The sequence below is a fragment of the Dendropsophus ebraccatus genome, chromosome 5 (assembly GCF_027789765.1).
Source record: "Dendropsophus ebraccatus isolate aDenEbr1 chromosome 5, aDenEbr1.pat, whole genome shotgun sequence".
Lineage (NCBI taxonomy): Eukaryota > Metazoa > Chordata > Amphibia > Anura > Hylidae > Dendropsophus > Dendropsophus ebraccatus.
In genome coordinates, this window is record NC_091458.1 from 123919477 (window position 1) to 123942499 (window position 23023).

The 23023-nt window shown below is 38.2% G+C and overlaps 1 protein-coding gene across 4 annotated transcripts in view; it reads left to right on the forward strand.

Annotated features, from left to right (window-relative positions):
* Positions 1-23023, forward strand: part of AUTS2 (activator of transcription and developmental regulator AUTS2) — a 1036368-nt gene that overhangs the window by 1000744 nt on the left and 12601 nt on the right. For 2 of the 4 annotated variants that reach the window (XM_069971174.1, XM_069971177.1), the window contains exons 7-12: positions 4509-4986; positions 6159-6412; positions 6928-7169; positions 9792-9836; positions 14747-14842; positions 17123-17194. In XM_069971174.1, the coding sequence (XP_069827275.1) occupies positions 4509-4986; positions 6159-6412; positions 6928-7169; positions 9792-9836; positions 14747-14842; positions 17123-17194 (1187 nt within the window). The remainder of the gene's footprint in view (positions 1-4508; positions 4987-6158; positions 6413-6927; positions 7170-9791; positions 9837-14746; positions 14843-17122; positions 17195-23023) is intronic. The other 2 variants (XM_069971175.1, XM_069971176.1) reach the window with 2 other exon arrangements.

Below are 23023 nucleotides of genomic sequence, written 5' to 3' on the forward strand. Positions count from 1 at the left end.
ATACAAGAAGTCTGCTTTAATAAACACTTACAGTACAGTTACTGCTCAAAACAAAGTGCTTATGAATTGTGCAGCTGACAGCAAATTATAGTCGCTAAATGGATAGTTTAAGAAATATTAGAAAATGTATCTATGCAAAAATGAATGGAAAACACAACCTCTCTCTAGAGGAATTTACATTAACACTTAGAGACTTTTTTCCCGGAAGTAGTGGTATTGATTATGTAATGTATTCATGATTTATATAAAAATAGGGGGGGGGGGACTGTGACATTTTTTTTCCTAGAAAATGAATAACAAAATTACGCAGGACACCTACATTTTTTTGAATTGGCCAATAATAATACAATTATTTCTATGGTAATTTTAATGGGCCTTTGTTTTACTGGTGGTTGCAGTTGCCCACCTGTCAAGGAGGTTTCGTCACACTTGCTATTAAGCATATGTGGAGCCCTTAGAAGATCTTAGAGAGGGCATGGGGAATCTTCGGCCCTCCAGCTGTTGCAAAACTATAATTTCCATTATGGCTGGACAGCAAAAGCCAAAGCTGCATGGTTGGAATTTTTGCAACAGGTGGAGGGCCACTGCTTCCCCGTCCCTGTCTTAAAGGGTCATATTACATATCATGATATACTGCTAAATCATGTATTCCCATTAGGATGTATTTGGAAATAGGTGGCTGTCACAATCATATCCTGCCATTCCAGAAAGATTCTTTTGACATTAAGACTGAATTAGATTTTTCTTTTATTATGAGAAGTCTTAGTTATATAATGCCATCTATTTATTACTTATGCTGGATTGCTGGATTTACAGACATTATTCAAGTCAAACTCCGCAGTTTAAATCTCTTTGCACTTTATAGTGGCTCAATGTAATATCTTGCAATGGTGATTCAATGGCTCTCGGTTTTTGAAAAGAAAATTTTACTGTCAGTGCAATGATGGTAGTTGGTACATTATTCTACTTTAGGTAGACTAATTGGCCTTTGGATGTGTCTTTAATTGAAAATCCCATTGAATTTAATAGTAAATACGGCGAAAGGATGGTGAAAAAAGAAAAATTGGGCTAAACAGCTACAAAATAACATCTGTTGTTCGCAAAAGACGTCCGAAAATAATTGCCATGGTCGTGCATGGTGTAGTAGAGCTGACGCGCACATGGTGTAGCATAAGTTTAGATCTCTGCTTGCTGACTGTAGATGAAAACATTTTAGTTTCATCCAGTTTCTAAGAATATCCATAAGACAATATACAGAGCTGTGACTCAAATACAGGTACATATGCCTGCATTTACTGACTGCAAGCAGATATAGAACTAGAAACCTAGGGAAACATGTAAGTCTATGGAAGCTTTCACTAGCAGTGATCAGGTGCATGGAGAATATGCAGATGATGTCTCCAAATCAATAGACAGCTTAACCAGCCCCTAGAGAGATCACATGTCCTGTGTCTACAAAGGAAGGGGGGAAGAGGGAGCAACATGTTGTCAGAGTGGACATAGAAAAAATGATTTTAGATGTCCAGAGCGGATAAGTATGAGAAAAAAAAAAGAGGAAAAGGGTGCAAGATAGGTTATAAATAGGTTGGTATTGGGAAGGAGATTTCTTACAAGGGGCATTGTTACCCAGATAACCCCTTTAACTAAGCACAGCCAAAAGAATAATGAACTTGGACATTTTTTACCACCTTTTTGTGTGCGTGTGTGTGTGTGTGGGGGGGGGGGGTTTCCCCCCACCTGTTTACACTTTTGTTTTCACTCAAAATTATGACTGTATTCGGTATTATTTTACCGTTTGTTAACATAGCCTAAAGGTGATCACCACTGAAGATGCCCTTTAAATGGAACTGAGAATTCCATTAGAAATAGCAGTTACGCTGTGGTACAGTTTTCCATTTTTATTATTTTTATTTGTTTCTTTGAGATTGAGCTTTAAACATAAAGGTACGATAACTCAATTACTGCAAAGAACAACATTGACAAGGCTCGCTTTCCTCCATACTCTTCACACGTGAGCACTTACTTGGAAGATAATTGCATGTTCTGTCAATCCACACATAGCCGCCATTCAGTGCATAGATGAGAAGATGTGCATTGTTGTTGCGTAACGACAGAGGATTATGTAGTTGGGGAAGGGAAATCACTTTTTTTTTTCTTGCTGGCTTATCATTACCATATTTTCTTTTTATGGAGATTAGAAAAACTGACAAATTAAATCCCAGGAGACTCTACTTATGCATAGACTACATTCATTCAGAAAGCCCTGGAGTCTTAATTAAAGCTAGGATATGTATTTCATTATTCTTTACCTGTGTAAGCAGATTTAGAACGTATCTTTTGGGACTGTGAGAAAGGAGCTTTGGGAACACAACGGCTTCTGCTCATATTAGGTTTTTGACTGCCTCTTAATATTTCCAGTTATTTGATGGAAAGGTTTTGTTTTGAGCCTTTGTAACACTACTATTTTCTGTCCCTTACAACTCAATACATTTGGTTTGCTGGGCTTTTTTTTTCTCTTAATCCCTTTATGGTGTGACTTAATGATATGCACTGCAGAAGATATATTTACATGACAGCAGCAGAAAGTGACAATTTTTCCCCTTGGGTGATGTTGATATAGTTAGTTTTAGTTGTTCCAAGCGAGATCCCCTATTGTGTTATCTCCTAATGATGGAACTTCAGTGCTCTGAAGAAAGGCAGCATCACAGCCATGAAATCCCACTACCCCCCTTCTTCGATGAACTCCATTTGCAAGTTTTAAAAATAAGCCAGAAGGCAGAGAAAAAGCTGCTATAAATTTTAACTAACACTAATGTTGACACACATAAACATACAGAGTTGTAATTTTTTTTTTATGTTTACTTTTTTTTCTCCATATAACATGTTTACTTGTTTATTTATATAGACGTTTGTTTGACATAAAACTTAAGCATTCATTTCACAATAGGTCATATCGGGGATCTGTCTACAACTTTTTCCCAATTATATGATAATGATTCATGATCTTAACATGCCCCATTGTCACAATTTAAGACTAGGTTAACACTTTTTAAAAACAATGGCCTTATTTCATAACAATGGTCGGTTTTGTGAAATACGGCCGTTGTTTTTACATAGTGGGAACATAGCCTTAGGCTATGATCACACAACAATTTATTATTATTTTTGAAACACCGACCAATCTTTGCACAACCATGGCTGTTGTTATGAAATACGGTCATTGGGGAAGATTTATCAAACATGGTGTAAAGTGAAACTGGCTCAGTTGTCCCTAGCAACCAATCAGATTCCTCCTTTCATTTTTCAAAGAGTCTGTGAGGAATTAAAGGGGGAATCTGATTGGTTTCTAGGGGCAACTGAGCCAGTTTCACTTTCCACCATGTTTGATAAATCTCCCCCATTGTTATTATATAGTGTAAACATAGCCTAAGTGTGGTCCCAGACTGAGGTCTACTGTTACATATAACTAACATAATTGTTCTACTATGCATACCCAATATACACTGGGGCTTACTATGTCAGTTGGGTTGAATGGGTTGATCAACCTAAAATGGTCAACACTAAAAACTTGCCAATTTCACCATGCCATGTTTTACCATATCTGATATAAGATGAGTCTTATAGCGTAAATTACAATATATGCTTACTAGTACTTCAACTATGTTGTCATGAAATGTATTTGAAATTCCCAAAAATAATTTTAATAAGAAATATATGTAACATTTTTATCCTTTTAATGAGTTTAGCTGTGACATCAAGGCTGGATAGCTATAGTTACCCTGTTTCTATAGGCTTTTCAAAAATCATAGGATTTATGAGATTTTTTAGTGACCCTTTAGGCTATGTTCACACTATGTAAAAACAACGGTCATATTTCATAAGTGGCAATGTTGTTTCAGACATAAGAGCCGTTGTTATGAAATACGGCGGTTGTTTTTACATAGTGTGAATATAGCCTAACACCTGCTGACAATCTTTTATTTCTAACACTGTGTTTTAGTCTGTTGTGACAGGTACTGAGAAAAATATTCAGTGTTGTTGTTATTTATGCTTCTGCTCTAGCTGCTTAGACACTTCTAGCTTAATTTATGTGCCTATTTTAACAATTACAGAACAACATTTGGGGCAGCCCATAAGAATAGCTCCAAAGGTGTTTTGTGAGCATATAAAAAAGAACACATCTGCTCTCTATTGCAATATGCTCCAATGTTCTGTACTCATTAACATCTGGTCTTAGATAGGTAATGAGGCTCACAATGTGATATGTTACCTGTGGTTATCTTCATTTCAAGGATATAAGCTTATTTCCAAAGCTCGGCAGCTTACAGTGAAATTACATTATTTATGCATAAAATTAGGTTTCGGCTGGCAAAGCAATTTTTTGATGTCTGGCTGGTTTGGGCTTTAGGTTCTGTTTGATATTTTTTCTTTTACATTATATAATACATATATAATACATATGTGTAACACAGTGTATACCTATTTTTTTTTTTTTTTTTTTTTTGCAGATACAGAACTGGGTGTCAGTTTACTGACAACAAACAAATGCAAAGATGGTTCAGGTCCAGTTCCACCAAAAGTGTCGGGACTAGAGAGAAGTCAAGAGAAGAGTCAAGAGATCACTGCTGAGCTGCAGTTTGAGACTACAGTGTGCAAAGAACTAGGACCACCATCACCTTCACTACCTACCATTCAATCTGAATTAGAGCCACAGCCAGTGCTGTTTTCTTCTCCAGGACCAATTGTGGTTTCCCAATCAGAGACACCTACACGGACACAGACTGAGCCTCTTCAGCTTCCTCATGTTCCAATAGAGCGAGAAACTCCATTGCCTCCTCAAGTGCAGCTGCCACCAAAGGCTCGGCCTCCCTCTCAACCACTTATTCATCCGAGCCCACCAGTAGTGCAAGCACGACCTCCTTCCCAGTCTTTGCCCCAGACATTGTGCAACTACAATAGCAGCAGCTTGAGTGTGAACAGTGTAAGGTTAGTTAAACAATGCCATTTTCTCTTTTATAATATGCATAATTTTAAGTCACTCTTTGTAGAACTTGGTGCGCTTCTGGATTAAACACAGTGGGGGACATTTATCACGGGTTTCACGCTTGGATACTTGGATTTTTCACTTATTTTTGGTCTAAGTTCTATTTATAAACCAGTATTCGACAGGCAAATATTTTTTAGATGCAACTTTTGCTTGTCATGAGCATTCACCCAAAAATTAACATAATTTAGGACTAGCGTCCAATTTATCATTGGCGACTTTTTTAAAAAGTTGCACAAACTGGTGCAGGCTTACGTCTGGTCAGTACCAGGTGAATTTGTTTGCGTAATTTTTACAACTTTTTGTGCAACTTTTTATTTAGATACATTCATTATGGCAGTGCTACATTTTAATAAATCAGTCACAAGATATTGGAACAAAATATACACCAATCCTCATTAGAAGAGTCACATAAATTAGACTCCTTAGTAAATCTCCCCCGTTCCAAAGGATCTAATGAATAACCTTGTTAGGCTGGGTTCACACTACGTATATTTCAGTCAGTATTGTGGTCCTCATATTGCAACCAAAACCAGGAATGGATTAAAAACACAGAAAGGCTCTGTTTACACAATGTTGAAATTGAGTGGATGGCCGCCATATAACAGTAAATAACTGCCATTATTTCAATACAACAGCTGTTGTTTTAAAATAACAGCAAATATTTGCCATTAAATGGCAACATTGTGTGAACAGAACCTTTCTGTGTTTTTAATCCACTCCTGGTTTTGGTTGCAATATGAGGACCACAATACTGACTGAAATATACGTAGTGTTAACCCAGCCTCAGGGTAAAAATGAAACATGCCTATGTGAACAGAAACAAAGTAGTTGTCTAAACTTTATACAACCAACACAACTGTAAAATTTAGCTACGGTAACACACCATGGAAGAAATATTTCCCCCATATTATATGGACATATATACTAGTATACCAATAATAATGGCATTGTCAATTTTTAGACTTGAAACTTTTGCATTAGTTTTGCCTACATGACAGTTCAGCTTGTCCTATCAGTATTGTAGTAAATATCCTTTGTCTTTCTTTGTATTGACCTTGCGAAAAGTGTAATTGCTAGATTTTTCAAAAATTTTCTCTCTTTCTATCTACAGCAGCAGCAGAAGCAGCACTCCTGCAAAAAGTCAAGTGTCATCCTCTCATTTGGCTCACCATCCATCACCTTCTCAATATCCCCTATCTTTACAAAACCGCAGTCCCTTGCATAGCTTTACACCAACCATCCAACCTCCTGCTCACCAGCACCACCCAAATATGTTTGCCCCACCTGCTGCTTTACCTCCTCCACCTCCACTGACTTCAGGGACCCTTCCAGTTCCAGGACACCCAGCTAGCAGCACTTACTCAGGTAATCATTAAATGTAACAGTAGAAAGGGATTATTTTGATATTGAAATTGTGTGATAGATATTAAAAGGGGCATTACAAAGAAAATATGACATTAAGAGGACCCAGGATTAAAGTATAACATAAAAAACCTGTACTCACCTGCTGCTGATCCCCTGCCAGTGCTGCTCTGATGCTGGTCCTCATGACTTCCTGTTCTTCATCCCAGCATGCAATAATTCCTGCTCAGCCATTGAATGGCAGAGGCATATCACTGCTACTTATAATAATTCACTGAGTAGCATTGACTGTGTTTTGGAAAAGAGGCTAGGAAGTCCTGAGCAACAGAAGTGGCAGCATCAGAATGGCAGCGGATCGGAATGCGTAAGCTTTTTTTTTGTATTATGTTATACCACACCCTGGGCACTTTTAAATGTAGAATATTCTCTCTGGACTACCTCTTAAATGAAGTATAATTTTTTGCGCATATTACGTTAAAATAATATTTAAAAAATGTTTTTCTTATTTGTTTTCGCAGAGCAAGATCTTCTTAGACAAGAGCTGAACACACGCTTTTTGGCTTCGCAAAGTGCAGATCGTGGGGCATCCCTAGGGCCGCCGCCATATCTGAGGACAGAATTCCACCAACACCAGCATCAACACCAGCACACGCATCAGCACACACACCAGCACACGTTCACACCCTTCCCGCACGCCATCCCGCCTACTGCAATTATGCCGACTCCAGCACCGCCCATGGTGCGTACCCCAGGCAGAAATGTGAGGATAAGTAGAACACAACTCTATTCATTGTTAGTCTGCTTGTTGCCCAAATGAAGAGTCTTTTACGATCAGAAATGCAGCTTTTTTTCTCTTTACAAGTTCTTTGAGTTTATTTTTATTCTTATTTTACAAATGTGACTTCTCATTTACTATCCTTTATTTCATTTACTTCAGCCTTTTGTAAGTCTGTTTCCCAATATATGCAGTCTAATGACCACCAAAGTACCTAAACCAATGAAATAGTTTATAAAAAAAAAAGTAATCTTATTATATATCATTTTTAGAGTTGTGTAAAAACGCATAAAATATTGTGGCTGGTCATTAATGTTCCTTGCCAACAATCCATAAAATGTAGTAGCTCGCAATTGCCAGCTTATATATAATTTGGAATAAATTATAGTTGTCTAAGGAGAGAATAAAACAACATGTTTTATAGACATCATTTATCAAACTCTCCTGGATGCTGAACCAGAGATCTGTACTAGATTTATATTAGAAGAAAAGCTATTGCTGAGGGAATCTAATGCTTCACATTTTCTAGCTATTTGAATCTCATCAGGACTATATATATATATATATATATATATATATATATATATTAGATTATTAAAGGTATATACTCTGGTACCTACTGTGTGGGTTCTAGGTTTTAGGGTCTTGACATCACATGTTCACTCAGCCCATTAGCAGTGGTGTCCTGCCTCAGCCACTGATTGGCTGAACGGTCCTGTGATGTCACAACTAGGAAGCCAGAAGCAGCCAAACAGTATTTTTTATCCCCCCCCCCAGACAACCCCATTAACCTCCATAAACGTCAGGACCTGGGTGTGACTGAAGCCTCTGCAACCATTATAGTTATACCCCTGTTTGAAATTTTGCTATTTATGTTGGTTTTCAGTATTTCTTTGCTTTCAGTTCCTGTTGAATTTGCAACCTTAGGGGTTTTCCGGGTATTTTCCATTGATGGCCCATCAGTAGGATAGGCCATCAAGCTAAAGCGATGGAAGCAATGCTGCAGTAACCCAACACCACCACAACCACAGTGAACAGAGCAAAGTGCTTTTGACTGTTTATTGTGTATATTAAGATGTCATGGGTATGCCTACATCACCCACCAATCAAACATTGATGGCCTATCCTGTTGATAGACTAACAGTGTAAAATACCCAGAAAACCCCTTTAAGGGTACATGCACACTACAAAATCTCCACAAAGACTCCAAGCAGATTCCGCCGTGCTGCCTCCGCTTAAAGTTCTGCCCATCTCATAGACTCAATGATAATTTCCGGAGGATTCCACCATCACCCAAAGTATTGACATGTCTCAACGGAAATTCCGTAGTGTGCAGATACCCTTAAACTGGTTGCTATATATAAAATTAATATGATCAGTAGAAAGATATCAGCAAGGAGCACTTAGCTTCCTATACTTGGTCTAGCCTGCTAATTTTTGTTAAATCCCCTGATTGTTTAATGTGTATGAGGCTCGCAAATTTCCAGGCAACTGCAAATATTTCCAGGCAACTGGAATTCACAGACAAAGATGACTGGTAGTGGCTTGTATGTCTCCTTAAATAATTTTCTGTTGGAGATATCTAACAGCTAAAAGCTGTCTTGGGTTTTTTAGAAGCTTTTTTGATAATGTGTACGGCAAGCAACAACGGCTGTTGTTTAGCATGTTGCTATGTCTGACATTGCAATATCAGTCGTAGAAACAATATTTTAGCTCCGTATTGACTTTTGGGTGTGTCCTGTAATAAAATTCCATTGACTTCAATGCAAAGGACGGGTAAAAAACAAAAAGTACTGTGTGTGATCAACTAAAAACAACGGCTGCTGTTTGCGAAAAAATGGCCAGAGAAAAATGACGGTTGTTTTTTGCTTCATTGTGTGAACAATGGTCGTTGTTTTCGTTGACTTTAGCGCAAAAAATGTCATTCTGAAAAAAAACGTCCTTTGTGTAAATTAAAAACAATAGCCACTCTTTTTATAAAAAATTATGTTGTGTGAACATAGCCCAAGTCCGTAAAATCAATCCCAATTTTAATGATAAAAATTGGCAAGCTGACACTAAGGATGAGAGATGTCTTTGACAAGATCTCTGGTACCATCCATAAATAGACAGTAATTTTCATGGTGTTCAGCCTGTTCCGTCTATGGAAGGAAAATTCTTAGAGCCATATATAAATGAATACAAGACTGTGCTTGAACAACACCAGTAAACAGGTCATAAAAGAGATGCTTATTTTCCAACCCAATCCTATATTTCCTTCCAAGACACCTCTCGGGGTGACTGCAGCAGTCTCAGCGCAGTATTATAATGTTATTGTAGGGAAATGTATTTATAGGGATCATCTTTTATCATAAAAATAAAATACAAGGCAGCTATAAAAATGTCTTTGTGTGCCCAGCATTCAGCACAGAATTTTATTTATCTCGTAAAAACATCAGGATGAAATGATAATAGATTCGTTGAGGTTAAATAGCGAGCGTGCGCACAGTGCTCCGTACATGGGCCACGGATAGGGCTCTTGGTCGTTAAACAGTGTGATACAGTCATGATCTTTATAGATACTTTTCTGAGACACGGTAATAACCATTTGCTTTGATCCCTTTGCAGTTTGACAAATACCCTACAAAAGTTGACCCCTTCTACCGCCACAGTGTGAGTTTAAAAGTGCTGTGTTCAAATGTTGGCTTCTCTCTTGTCTGTAGCATGCGCAAACATCACCCCCCACAATAACCTGCCAAGATTACAACGCTTTCCCTAATCATTTGGCCTGGAATTCCCATTGCTTTCTCTTACATCAGCTTTGGCAATATACAAGCGTCATTCATGTGATTCATTTCTTCTAGAGAAGCACTATCCTGTTTTTAATCAAAATTTGTCAGTGCTCATAAACTGTATAATACGTCTTAGAGGGAGAAAGATGACATAGAGTGTGAGCTTGTTCCCACTGGGAAAGTAATGATCAGCCAGGAATTTTAAATAAGGATTTCATGGGTGTTATAAAAGCTACACGATAAAATGTAAGTTATTCGGATCCAAATGAAATGGTGTCTGCTGCACATGGAAAGTCTATAATCTAACAAAGTAGTTAGAATGATAAGAATTTCCTGAACCTGAAATAATTCTTGTGTGCTGCAGATGGCAGATAAAATGGAAACTCAGTATATTACTCTGAGTTATTGGACAGAACCTACTACATAGGTGTGCCTTTTATATAGCATAAAAAATAAATTAAAGGGCCCCTGTCCCCTATACATAAGTGCACCCTTAAAATGGCATGATACTGCTGAAACTTTGCTTAGCGCCTGATAGGGGAAGAAAGATATAAATACGTCTCTGCATCCAGTAAATAAAAAATAACAAGTGATAAGTCAGGTTTCTAAAGGGCCTCGTGCACGTGTCCATGTTCTACCACCACATCACTCGCATTCCATATTCATCCATACCCTTGAGTGTTCAATCAGATGCTTTATTATATGATACTATGGAACATGAACTGCCTATAGCTCCAAGTTATGGCACTGTAAAGATTTTTATTTATTTATTTTTTACCAATGCACAGGTTCCTCTTAAAGTTTTATAATATTTTTGATATAGTGCTGGGGCTGCATAGAAAAGAATAGACATCCTATTTCTACTAAACTATGTTTCCCCGGGTCCACCTTCCGCTGAACACCGAACACTCTATGATACTGATTCATTTTGGTAGTGTTAGGGTCCTATTACGTGGGCTGATGAAGGCCCAATAAATATTGTAAACGAGCTCCGATCTGCTAGATCTGCACTCATCTACTGGATCTATTACTTAGCCCAATAATCGTTTAGCAAGGGCTTCATGGACATCGTTAGCAATGTCAATGCAGCCCTTGCCCAAACAGTTAATACATTACCTGTCCACGCTCCTGGTCTTATCCTGCGCTCTGCATTCATTCCGACACTGCACGCTAAAGCTTCAGAGTCTGGTCGCTTAGCCAATCACTGGCCGCGGCGTTTCCGATTCGGCCTATTATCTCTCCGTATTATAGTGCCCTTAGCCCGCTCGACCAATTGCTGACTGATTCAGGGCAGTTCTGTGGTCAGTGATTGGCTGAACGATGATGCGACAGGTGGACCTCAGGGGAGCGTGGTAAGGTAAGAATAGGATATTGATTATTTTCGTTCAGCCCCAGTACTATATCATAATTATGAAATGGCCAGACTATCCCTTCAATGCTGCCACATTCAGAGTCCACCACCCTAACAAGTATTTTTATTTTATTTTTTTAATTAATACACTGTAGTCAACAAGACTATCGGTGGTGAACGCATATGGCAGACATCAGTGTACAAAAGATACTTGTAAGGGTGGTGTATACTGTGAGTGTGCTACTAAGAGGGTTTCCTTACAAGTAGAAGTAATATAATGGGTGTTTAACCTTTTACCAACCCCACCCCTTCACCCAAATTACCAAGTAGGGAGCATAACCAGGGCCACCATTACCTGTCTATCCATTTTTCCATTTTAAGATTTATTATGCATCTTCTTGGAGGAGACCCCCAGAAGACCATTTTAATGCAATTTTTTCATGGTATCCTCAAACAGGTTTCACAATATTTTTCTTCTCATTTTACATTTTTTTTTCTTTATAAACTCAGATAAGTCATATCCGTGGCATACTTCACCTTTCACCTTTATAAAGGTATAAATTACAGCAGAGGGATGGTTTTGTTTGCTACATTGCACCTAGAATTAGAAAATTTCTGCCTCGATAAGATATCCACTTATTGTGACATTTATAGCTAATGTACTGTGCTCGCTGTGATATTTTGAAATCAAGAGCAATGCTGCAGCCTGACAAATCATCTAAAAACCATTAATGGCACCTATGTTTGTGTTGGAAGCTGAAGGTGATGAACAACTGAACAAATGCCATGGCAATAGCAGCTAAGGCAGGTTATTTTGCACTCTGGAAATTATGTTATGTCACTGTTGATATAGTATGTGGCATAGTTACATTAAAAGAAACCGCATGACTAGTAGCTATCGGCTTAGTATAATACTAGTTAAAGATATATAGCTCAGAAAAAAAAGGAAGAAAAAAAACATTTTCCTTATTTATTTCCTTATGGAGAGTAGTTACAATGAACAGCTTTTGCTGTGGAGGACATGTCTTGCCCTGGATGACCCACACCAGCCACTGATTAGAATAGGAACTCTATCATGCTTAAAGGGATAGTCCTGCATAAATGTTTTTCTTTCAAACCAACTGGTGTCAGAAAGTTATATAAATTTGTTATTGTTGAAAGCTATATAAATATTGTTATTATTGTTTATATGCTGAATAGACACATTTCTACTGCCCTTTATTTCCAGCACTTTTATTTAAAATGAAAGATTTGAAAAGAGTTCAAAAGTTCATGTTGCAAGAGTTCGTTTTTCTTTTTGTTTTGTTTTAATAATTTTGCTCAGGCGTGTAACATTCAAAATAAGCAGTACTTTCCTTCCTCCCTCCCCTTCTACCGCTATTATCAAGGAGTACCAATTCCTTTCCTCTTCAACCATTTGAAATATTAGGTTTAGAAAACCCCAGTTCGAATATCTTATTAGGGCATTTGGAGTTTATAGAAAGACCCTTATTCCCATCGCTTATGAATAAGCCAAATTAGAGCAACTACAAAATGAAACTCTCTTTCTGGTGGACCCGACCTGTCCATTCATTACTTGGACAGTCCATTGATGTCAATTGGCACTAGGAATGTCAATATGCACTGAGGTGGCACTGCAGAAAAATCTAAAACTTGCTACAAGGTTCCTCTGCTGTGGGACTCCCTCGATCTGCTGATTTTTTTTAGCTCCTTAAAAAATTTATTTTTGTGTATATATTCCCTGTTGCCTTTTAATTTAGTTGTATCTGTAACGGATTTTAGATCTTGTAATGTGTTTAGTTAAATGAACACACCGGGTAAAACTTATACACTGCAGTATTCCTAGTGCAGCCACAGAGGGGATGCTACAGGTGCATGCCACAGCAATTCTGTTTGTGGTAATATTTGAATCCTAGGTCTGTGCACACCTTCTAAGACCCTGCACTAGGCATGATTAAGTATATTGGTCATGCCATAGTGTTTCTTTAAGTGCTCATATAACATATTTTGCAATGCTTTATGTCTTCTAAAACAATAAACAATTAAATAATAGTACTAGTAAAGTATCCAAAAATGCAAATATTTATCTTAATTTCTAGCAAAGAGAAAGGGCACTCACCATAAGATGAGCTCTGCTTCATTTAAATGTGCAATAAAATATCACTGGACATGCTGAGCAGCTTGGCAAATGCCAGACGCCTAAGAAACAAGGTTACAGCTGTTTCACACGTATGCGTGCTTCATCAGATGAAGCGCGCATGCGTGTGAGACAGCTGTAACCTTGTTTCTTAGGCGTCTGGCATTTGCCGAGCTGCTCAGCATGTCCAGTGATATTTTATTGCACGCTTAAATAGAGAAGATCACATCATATCGGGAGTGCCCTTTCTCTTTGCTACACATTCGGACTAATATTGTACTTTTTTTCTGAAAGTGAGCACCAACCAGTAATCGAAGTGTATGGGACGCCTTTATTCGCCTTACTTCCCAAGGCAGTAGTGCCAGTGGCTTGTTGCTTTTAAAGACTTATCTTAATTTCTCCAACAATCTTTTCTGTGTATGTCATGTAATATTCTCAGTCCATTCTTGTCCTGCTACACATGCACTACCTAATACAAGCCTGCAAAACACCTCCATCAAAGTTTGGAATTCCCTTTAAAACTCATACCATGGGGCTATGTTTTAGAAAAACAGTAGTTTTTCTGCTATGGAAAAATTTTAGTGTGTACTAATTTAGGCTATTATAGATAATAGGGTATATAGGGTATTCTTTGATATGTTAAATTCCTTTCCTGAAGCTAACCTCTGGATATCTTGCGTCTGTTTAAAGTGGATACAGCAATGTCGGCTTGTGTCTTCTATTGTTTACTGAGACTAGGACCACACAGCTATGTCTGCTTATTAAATGGCCCATAGATTAGCATTAGCAATGACAGCATAACCAGTAAAGCAGAGTAATGAAGTCATAAATGTGCATATTCTTTAATTTCTTACACAACACCATTAAACCTTTTAACAAAGTAATTGAGTTTTAATGGAGTGAAATCCTGGCACTCTTAAAGCTTCATTTTTTAATTAGCTTGCTATTTCCCTTGGACTTATTTGGCTTAACATCCCTCCTGCTTTTGATGTACTCTAAATTCTGAAACCACTTAGGCATTCAATCCAATTTAATAATTCATAATTACAAAATCACCTTTTATTTTGGAATAAAGGAATTCATCAAGGGTATCGTTTCTGTGCTAATTAATGTTGAACGCCCTTAAAGTTCTCCTTTCCACATACATTAAACCACAACTGATTTGACAGTGAGAACCGATTATTCTACCCGCATCAATGTCTGCTTTTGGCTTTGTACTTGTGCTGTGGTTCTGTCTTGTGCAGTTTATTGCCCTGTGATGAGTATTTCTTCTATTAATTAACTGATCTTTGTTTTCTTGTAGTTATTCCATTCGTATCCTCCAACCGTATCTGGTATTCCTCCCATGATCCCACCTACAGGCCCTTTTGGATCACTACAAGGGGCATTCCAACCTAAGGTAAAGAAATGTTGAATAATTCTGTTTTTTTTTTTTTCTGTAGCATTTGAACATTTTCTAGGAAAAAAATGTTAATTATTTATATGTTACTGTTGGGTTTAAGTTGGATTTTCCTCAAATTCTTAAAATTATGTTCTGACCATTTTAAACTAATCTCCTTTCCGCCGGATAGAGGATAAGTGTGAAAATGCTGGGGTCCAATCACAGAGTACTGTACTTGGGGGCCAATACTCTTTTACAGCTCCAAAGAGATAGAATTGATTGGTTGCACTTGTGTTCCAATCTAAACAAAGGGTTAAGGGCCCTGTTGTGGAGAAAGTAGAGAGTCCCAGTAGTAAAACGCACCATGATTAGAGATTACCTAGGCTGTATCCTTGAATTCCAGCCAGTACTTGGCCTGTCTCCTCCTTCCCCACGGAACGAGAAGACATCGGGAATCAAATGCGGAAGGTTCGACAAGGTTCGAGTTTGATCAAACCTAAGATTTCCATCTCTACCCATGATCTCACACTTATCCCCTATTCTGTAGTTACTCGATAAGTTAATTGTAGACATGTCAGCTGTTTTGATGAGTCAGGCTTTTTAATGTTGAGATCTCCGATAATCTCTATCTAGACGTAGCAAGGAGAAGTGTACGGCAGAACACTTCACTCCCAGGCTTGGCACACGCTCTGATTTATTACAAGAGATGGACCGTAATAAGTCTTTTGAGCCTAACGTCTGCAATTAGATGAACATAGCACTGAGCCAGGGAGTAAAGCATGTTGCCATGCACTTCTTCTGGCTATGTGTGGAGATAAGTGGGGGTCTCAACACTGAGACCACAACTAATCATAACTTATGAACATATCTTGGACTAGACAGTAAGCAGCAATGCATACTGCATTTCTGCTTACTGTGTAGGAGCAGGGGCTCCTGTCCCATAAAACTGGCATGGATTTGTTTAAGTCATATAAACCAAAGAAAATACATTGTTTTGGGTACTCTCACAACCAAAATTCTCAATTCTTTCCACAATAATGTAATATTTTTCTAAACATTCTGCAATATAGCTGATATTTTTCCCACCACATGATAAAACACCTAACGGAATTCCATTCCTGAACACTCTACTATATGTGCATCATATTTATGTTCTACAGAACAAAGACTTTTCTCCATAATAACTGTGCTTTGGTTTCAACCCTATCTGTTCCCTGGTGGCTTCCTCCATAATAGCGTAACTCAACATCCTTTCCCGAAATGGCTTTTTATTATCAGTTGCCCATCCGTGCACTAATTACTTTTTTTTTTTTTTCCTAATTGTTGAGTGCATTATAGCTCAAGTGGTTTCTTTTCTTGATAGCACCACCATAAGACAGTTAAGTGGCTTTGGAAGTATAATCTGCAATCTAATACAGTTCTGACCCAAGGTCATTGTCACTGACTTAACCTGCTTATGTGATGTGATATTTGAAGTCGTTGCGCACCCTTAATGGTTCCTGAATGTAATAGCAGCCTGTTAAGCTCAGTGGTCAAAGTTCATCATAAATTATGCAGGCTATGGGAAGGTATTGTTTTCTTCTTCATTTTGAAGTGTAGCTGTAAAGAGGAACCAGCGTACACATGTTTAATGATACATTACTAGCTTGCATTGTAGCCAATGACAGAACATTTTATGTAGCAACTAGAAAGATTTAAGTTCCCTTTTATAAATGGAAAATGAATAACGTTAACCAGGGGAACATACAGCTAAGCATGCAATCTTGTCATAATTGGCAGTCTGGGGCAGCTCAGAAGCAGAGCCGTTCAACTAATAACTTTGTGGTACCGCTAAAGAATCCGTGTGTAATTTCATCCAGGTTAGAGATGGGAGCATTTCTCATTATCACTGTCCCAAGGGGAACATTGTCTAAGATACTCAGCCTACTGACACTCGAAATAAAGAATTGTACTGTGACACTGGTCTACAACCTGTAGAATGGTAACGCTAACCTTTCTATAGCCTACTTTTAAGAAGGACAAGGTTTTACGTTACAACTTAAAGGTTGACGAAAGGGTGAAGACTGGAAAGCTTCATGTTATAATATAGCTCCTTGTTTCCACTGCCGTAGTTGATGATGTTTAGCTTCACTTATCAAGGGAAGTCACAGGCCATTAGGCCTGAGCTGCCTGAAAATGAAAAAGAAACTGCCAGGCAGAGGGGCTTGTCAAACTCAAAGCTAAAAAGATACAAAGTAGTGCAGAGAAGAAAACTATTTTGTCATGTCCAATTAATTTCAACCGTTGTGTCTTTCTTAGACTTCCAATCCTATTGATGTTGCAGCTAGACCTGGAACTGTCCCTCACACACTGTTGCAGAAGGACCCAAGGGTAAGTGGAAAAAGAACGACTCCACGGTTCACAGTGTCACCATTATGTCAACTTCTTTCTAACCCTCCTGGGAGTGATAAATGTCCTTGTCACAAAAAGCCAGTCAGTCTTACACCTTATGCTTTTTCTAGACTATGATGTCATTTTGTCGCTTAAGGGAGACGACTTCTCTAGTTGTGCGGGATCTCAAGTTGAAGTTTTTTTCTTGGTCATTTTTATTGTCATTTTCTATAGCGTTCCTGTTATTTGCTGCAGGACAAACTCGTATTACTGAACCTGTCATATTAGTCCTAGTTCCAGAACTCACCAGGGGATCCTAGTGGCTGCTTGACATACTCACTTCTAATGTTACATCCCTGTTCAAAGGACAAGCCTCTCTCTAAATTTAGAGCTTATCAGTGAGGATTGGTATGGGAAATAACTTCATACTGATGACAGGCATTAAATTAGATTCGCTAAAGAGATAAAAAGGCTTATGGAAAGTGCACAGTAAATGTCTCCCGTAAGTTGGATGGCATTTACTATGATGTACAGTTAGTTATTTAGGTGAATGACATAGAAAATATAGCTTTCATATTGATTTAGCTTCCTCATATATATATTTTTGTGGCCCCTAAAATATAAAGTAATCTGATAACAACACACAATTTTATAGTTAGCTGTTGCCCATCCAGATCATTATAAAATAATCCTAACACCGTGCAGCTTTCAGTCTGTCTATTAGGCTTGTTATTAAAGGGGTTGTCCAGCGGATTTTTTTCTTCTTTCAAATCAAATGGTGTCAGAGAGTTATATAGATTTGTAATTTACTTCTATTTAAAAATCTCCAGTCTTCCCATACTTATCAACTGCTGTATGTCCTGCAGGAAGTGTTATTTTATTTACATTCAGGCACAATGCTTTCTGCTGCCATCTCTGGCCGACACAGAAACTGTCCAGAGCAGGAGATGTTTTCTGTAGGGATTTGCTACTGCTCCTGACAGTTCCTGTCTTGGCCAGAGATGTCAGCAGAGAGCATTGTTTCTAAATGTAAATAAAACAACACTTCTTGCAGGACATATAGTAGCTAATAAGTATGGGAAGACTGGAGATTTTTGAATAAAAGTAAATTACACATCTATATAACTTTCTGACACCAGTTGATTTGAAAGAAAACAGTTTTCGCTAGACAACCCCTTTACGTTGAGACTTCTTATTGTGTTCAGATCACTTTCCAGCTTTTTATCATCTCAGGCAGCAATATAGTGAAGGGGACACCAGAGTATAGATAAGACATGATCCTCACATTAGCTGTTGCTCACAGCTCAGCCTTCCTCTCCCTATACGAAGACCTCAGTACAGATTGCCTAGCATGCCTAGAACCTCCTCCTATTCTAGGGAATATGGTGTAGGACAGACTACTGTGTCTGGGGCTTGCTATAAGGTATATCTCCAAAAACAGCTCAGGCAGGATGGCTACCTATATATTAATGTAGCAAATTTTTTTTAAAAAACACAGCAATCGCTGAGCTCAGGGAGACCAGCGACAAAAAAATGTAATGGAGTACTCACTGAAAAGTCTCCATTGATACATTACCCCTATAAATTTAAATATGCAAAAGAGGGGTCTGTGGAGCCTCAGTTACAAGTCTCAAAACGCAGGAATAGCCAGATATCCCTCTAGGGGAGGAAAGAATATTGCCAAGGGGGTGACTACCAGTGGGAAGCAAATTTTAAAAACAAAATCACAATCAGAAAATGTAAACATTTTTCATTATCTGGATCAAATCAATGAAAAAACAAACAAAACAAGGCAATGCATTCACTTTAAGCAAAAGTTCACACTTACTGCCTTTGTTGCATTTTTCATGTGGCTTATTCATCCTGTTAGTTTTGCAGTTTCTATATTCACCAACACCACCAACAGGGGTACATTGAAAGATATCCTCACTCCCATTATAGATTACTAAGGCTACACTCTGCAGTCAACACTACCATCTATATTTTTTCTATAAGATGAGGGAAAGATGTGTATTTCCCAATGTAATAAAAAGTGTTTATAATCATGAAATGGTTAATAATATGGTTAAAATCTCGCCCAATAAAGAATCTGAGCCATGTAAGAGGACCTTGTACGGTCAGCTTTATACCGTTTCACACGTATACTAAATCATAGTGTAAAACATTGGAAGACAATGACATTAATCATAGGGAAATGTTTAACATGAAACAGCTAAGGACACTGTTGTATCTAAACATTCCCTAGCTGATTTGTCATCTCACAGGATGGACTGCAGCGAAATGTTGTGCTTTGTTTGTTTCCCTTTTGTCAGCTGTCAGAAACCCAAAAGTCAGGCCTGTCACTTACCATCATATCATACCCCCAAGATGTCATGTTATGTTAAGACTATCACACGGGAAGGAGGTTGATGTAAGTTGTTTTGAAGGACATAATGAGATGCAGGACTGTATATGCTTCTATGCGTGCTACTTCTAGAGCAATAGAAAACTGGGCCACTACCAAAGGCAGCGCATTTTACTGGGCCGTCTAGTTCAAGAATTATAATATGTCCATAAATGTATATATACTCGCCTTGCTTAAGTGGGTCGTGGCAAAAGTTAATGTTTTTCTGTATGTCCCGTTAAAGCATTTGGAGCCTTTCAATTGGGACACCCTTTTTAAGCCACAACAAGTAGCTGAACATGAATAGTCAACAATCTATATGATCATCCTGTAATGCTGCATTTTTTTATATAGAAAACAGCATGGTTTTCCCCAAAAAATCAGCTGTTTGCTAGAATTGCAATATGTACATTTAAAAGAGGTTGTCATCAGAAACATTAATATTTTAATGTAACCTGCCTGACAGCCTCCCCCCCCCCCCCCCAGGCCACACACAAAAATTTTGTTATCTTCATTACCGCATGCCTTGTCCTGGGGTCTGTCTGTCGCCTGGGGCCGGAATTCGGGCGAACAACAGCGTACCGGCGGTTTGAGTGTAGGGGGGTAGCAAGTTGTGTCCGGTGATATAGATTCACGTTAATTAAAAAGTAGAATGGTTCAATTGTCTAAAATTTTTTAAAGTCTCACTCCATAGAAATTTACAAGGTAAAGAGGTGCATTGAAAAATGCACCAAATGCATCATCTGCCATGTGACAATAGCAGACATATGGCACATTATATGTAGACATAAGGGAAAGAGTGCAAGCTTGAAAAGAAGGATAAAAAAGGTCCAAAAAATTACAAAAAAAACAGCACTTATTCACACACCAGTTGGCACACTTCAGTCTCTAAAAAGAGAAAACTGCCCAACTATGTACATTAAAAATTTGTTTAAGGCCCAGTAACTTAGTAACATTTAGCAGTTACTAAGTTACCAGTAAGATTTAGCCTTAGCTCATCTCTGTGCCATGTGTGTTGGAATAATGCTGGAGAAGGAAAACAATATTAGGCTGGGTTCACACTACGTATATTTCAGTCAGTATTGTGGTCCTCATATGGTCCTCATGTGGTCCGCAACCAAAACCAGGAGTAGATTAAAAACACAGAAAGGATCTGTTCACACAATGTTGAAATTGAGTGGGTGGCCGCCATATAACAGTAAATAACTGCCATTATTTCAATATAACAGCCGTTGTTTTAAAATAACAGCAAATATTTGCCATTAAATGGCAGCCATCCACTCAATTTCATCATTATGTGAACAGATCCTTACTGTGTTTTCAATCCACTCCTGGTTTTGGTTGCAATATGAGGACCACAATACTGACTGAAATATATGTAGTGTGAACCCAGCCTCTATATATAAGCATTGTTTCACATAAGTGTCAATGTTAACAAAGGAATCCTTATGTGTATTAAAAAAATAAGTTGTATTAATCTAGATTTGGAGGAAGACATCCACTGCCTTTAATGTAGGAGCCTATTCACCCTTTAAAGCAAGAAAGCTATCCCTGTGGTGATGGTGTGGAAAGGATTTGTGCATGAAATGCAGTATTTGTTGTTGTTGTAACAATACAGTCCCGTATTCCCAGAGCTGCTGTATTATTGAGTGTGCTGATGAAATATTGATGTAATTGGTGGATTGGAGTCTCTTGATTTCCAAGTCGGGGTTGAACAAGCAGGAACATGCAATGAAAGCTCGAGCAACCCAGACCAGACAGTGGCACGTAGTATTTACATCCATTTTCAATACACTACGAGAAGATGCCCAATTTTAAGTAGAATTGTTGCTAGATTATCTTAACCTGGTTATACTAGCTTAGAGCTGGTGTAGACTTCTTAGACTGTCACACAGGAGCCTTAGATTTGCCGGGTTTACTGTAAGGCGTGCAGAAATTCAGCATGGACAAGGGGTCGGGGAATTAGGTAAGATAATGCGGACTGCTGCACGTGTATTTTATACTACGGCTATAGAGATTACACAGCCCCATAGCCATCTGATCAGTGGAGGTGCCAAGAGTCAACCCCCAACCGGTCTGATATTGATGGTTTATCCTAATAATAAACCATCAATAGTCTTATCTTGGAGAACACCTTTGAATTGCAATCATCATTTTTGATTATAGATACATGTTACAAGTTTTCTTCTGTAGGGTTCTGGGTGCCGAGACTCCTACTGATCATTAGAAGCACAGGTGAGCACGGTTTCTTCTCGCTGTTTCATACTTACTGAAGATGAGCACCATAGACTTTCTGTGGTGCCTATGTTCAGTAAGCAGAAGACAGCAGGTGGAAACAGACCCGAGTGCTTCTTCCTGCCAGTTGTAGCGATCAGAGGGAGTCTCATCACCCAGACTCCCAATAATGAAACTTTTTGATATGTTTCTATGACGAGTCAAAAAAAATTCTCAAGTGACAGTTAGGCTAGGTTCACACAACGTCAAACAACGGCTGTTAAATAACATCCGTTTTTGCTGTTATTTAACTGACAGCAATGGCAATACATTGAAGTCAATGGGAGGACGGATGTCCAATGCACACAACGCATTGAAAAACGCCTGTTTTTCCCGCGGCAAAAACAGCCATTTTTCAATGCATTGTGTGCATTGGACGTCCGTCATCCAATTGACTTCAATACATTGCCATTGCTGTCAGTTAATAAAGGCAAAAACGGAAGTTTTGTAAAATATCAAAAACTGCTGGTTTTTGGACGTTGTGGGAACATAGCCTTACACTTAAACCTACTGTAACTTTTTATAGGATGGGGGACAAATTTCTGTATAAGAACTTATGGTATTATTATGGCCCATTGAGAAATAGTTCTATGACAGGTTCAGCACTGTGGTAGTTGTAGCTGACATATGCCTTTTCAATTCTGAGTTCTTCATTTAAGATTAGACCAATTCTTCAAACTAACCTTTAAAAACAATGCTTATGTCTATACCTAAAAACAACTTGGATCTGAAAAGAAAGCCTAAATGCATTTCTTAATTAACGGATACTGTACTTTGTGTTTCATTTTGTGTTAGAATTTTTTTTTTCCTGTTGTTATTTCATTTGCATATGAAGCTTTGTGTTTCATACAAGAAAGCTTGGCCTTGTCTAATACATTGAACAGCTAAAGCCCAATAAAAAGGATTTTACTATATCAAAACAGCAGCTGTCAAATGTTGGCAAGGCGGCGTATCATACTTGTCAATGCCAAAACATCCCACATTGTATTTTAGAATAATATATGAAAAAAAAAAGTCTTGTGGAAAACAAGCACATGGCCTTGGCTGTTATACAAATGCAGAATAGATGAAGGACAATGAGAAATGAGGATGGGCTCTTTAAAAGTGTATACTACATAGTGGCATGTCTATATACTGGCATATGTGTAGTATAGACTTGGAAAGGCTCTATT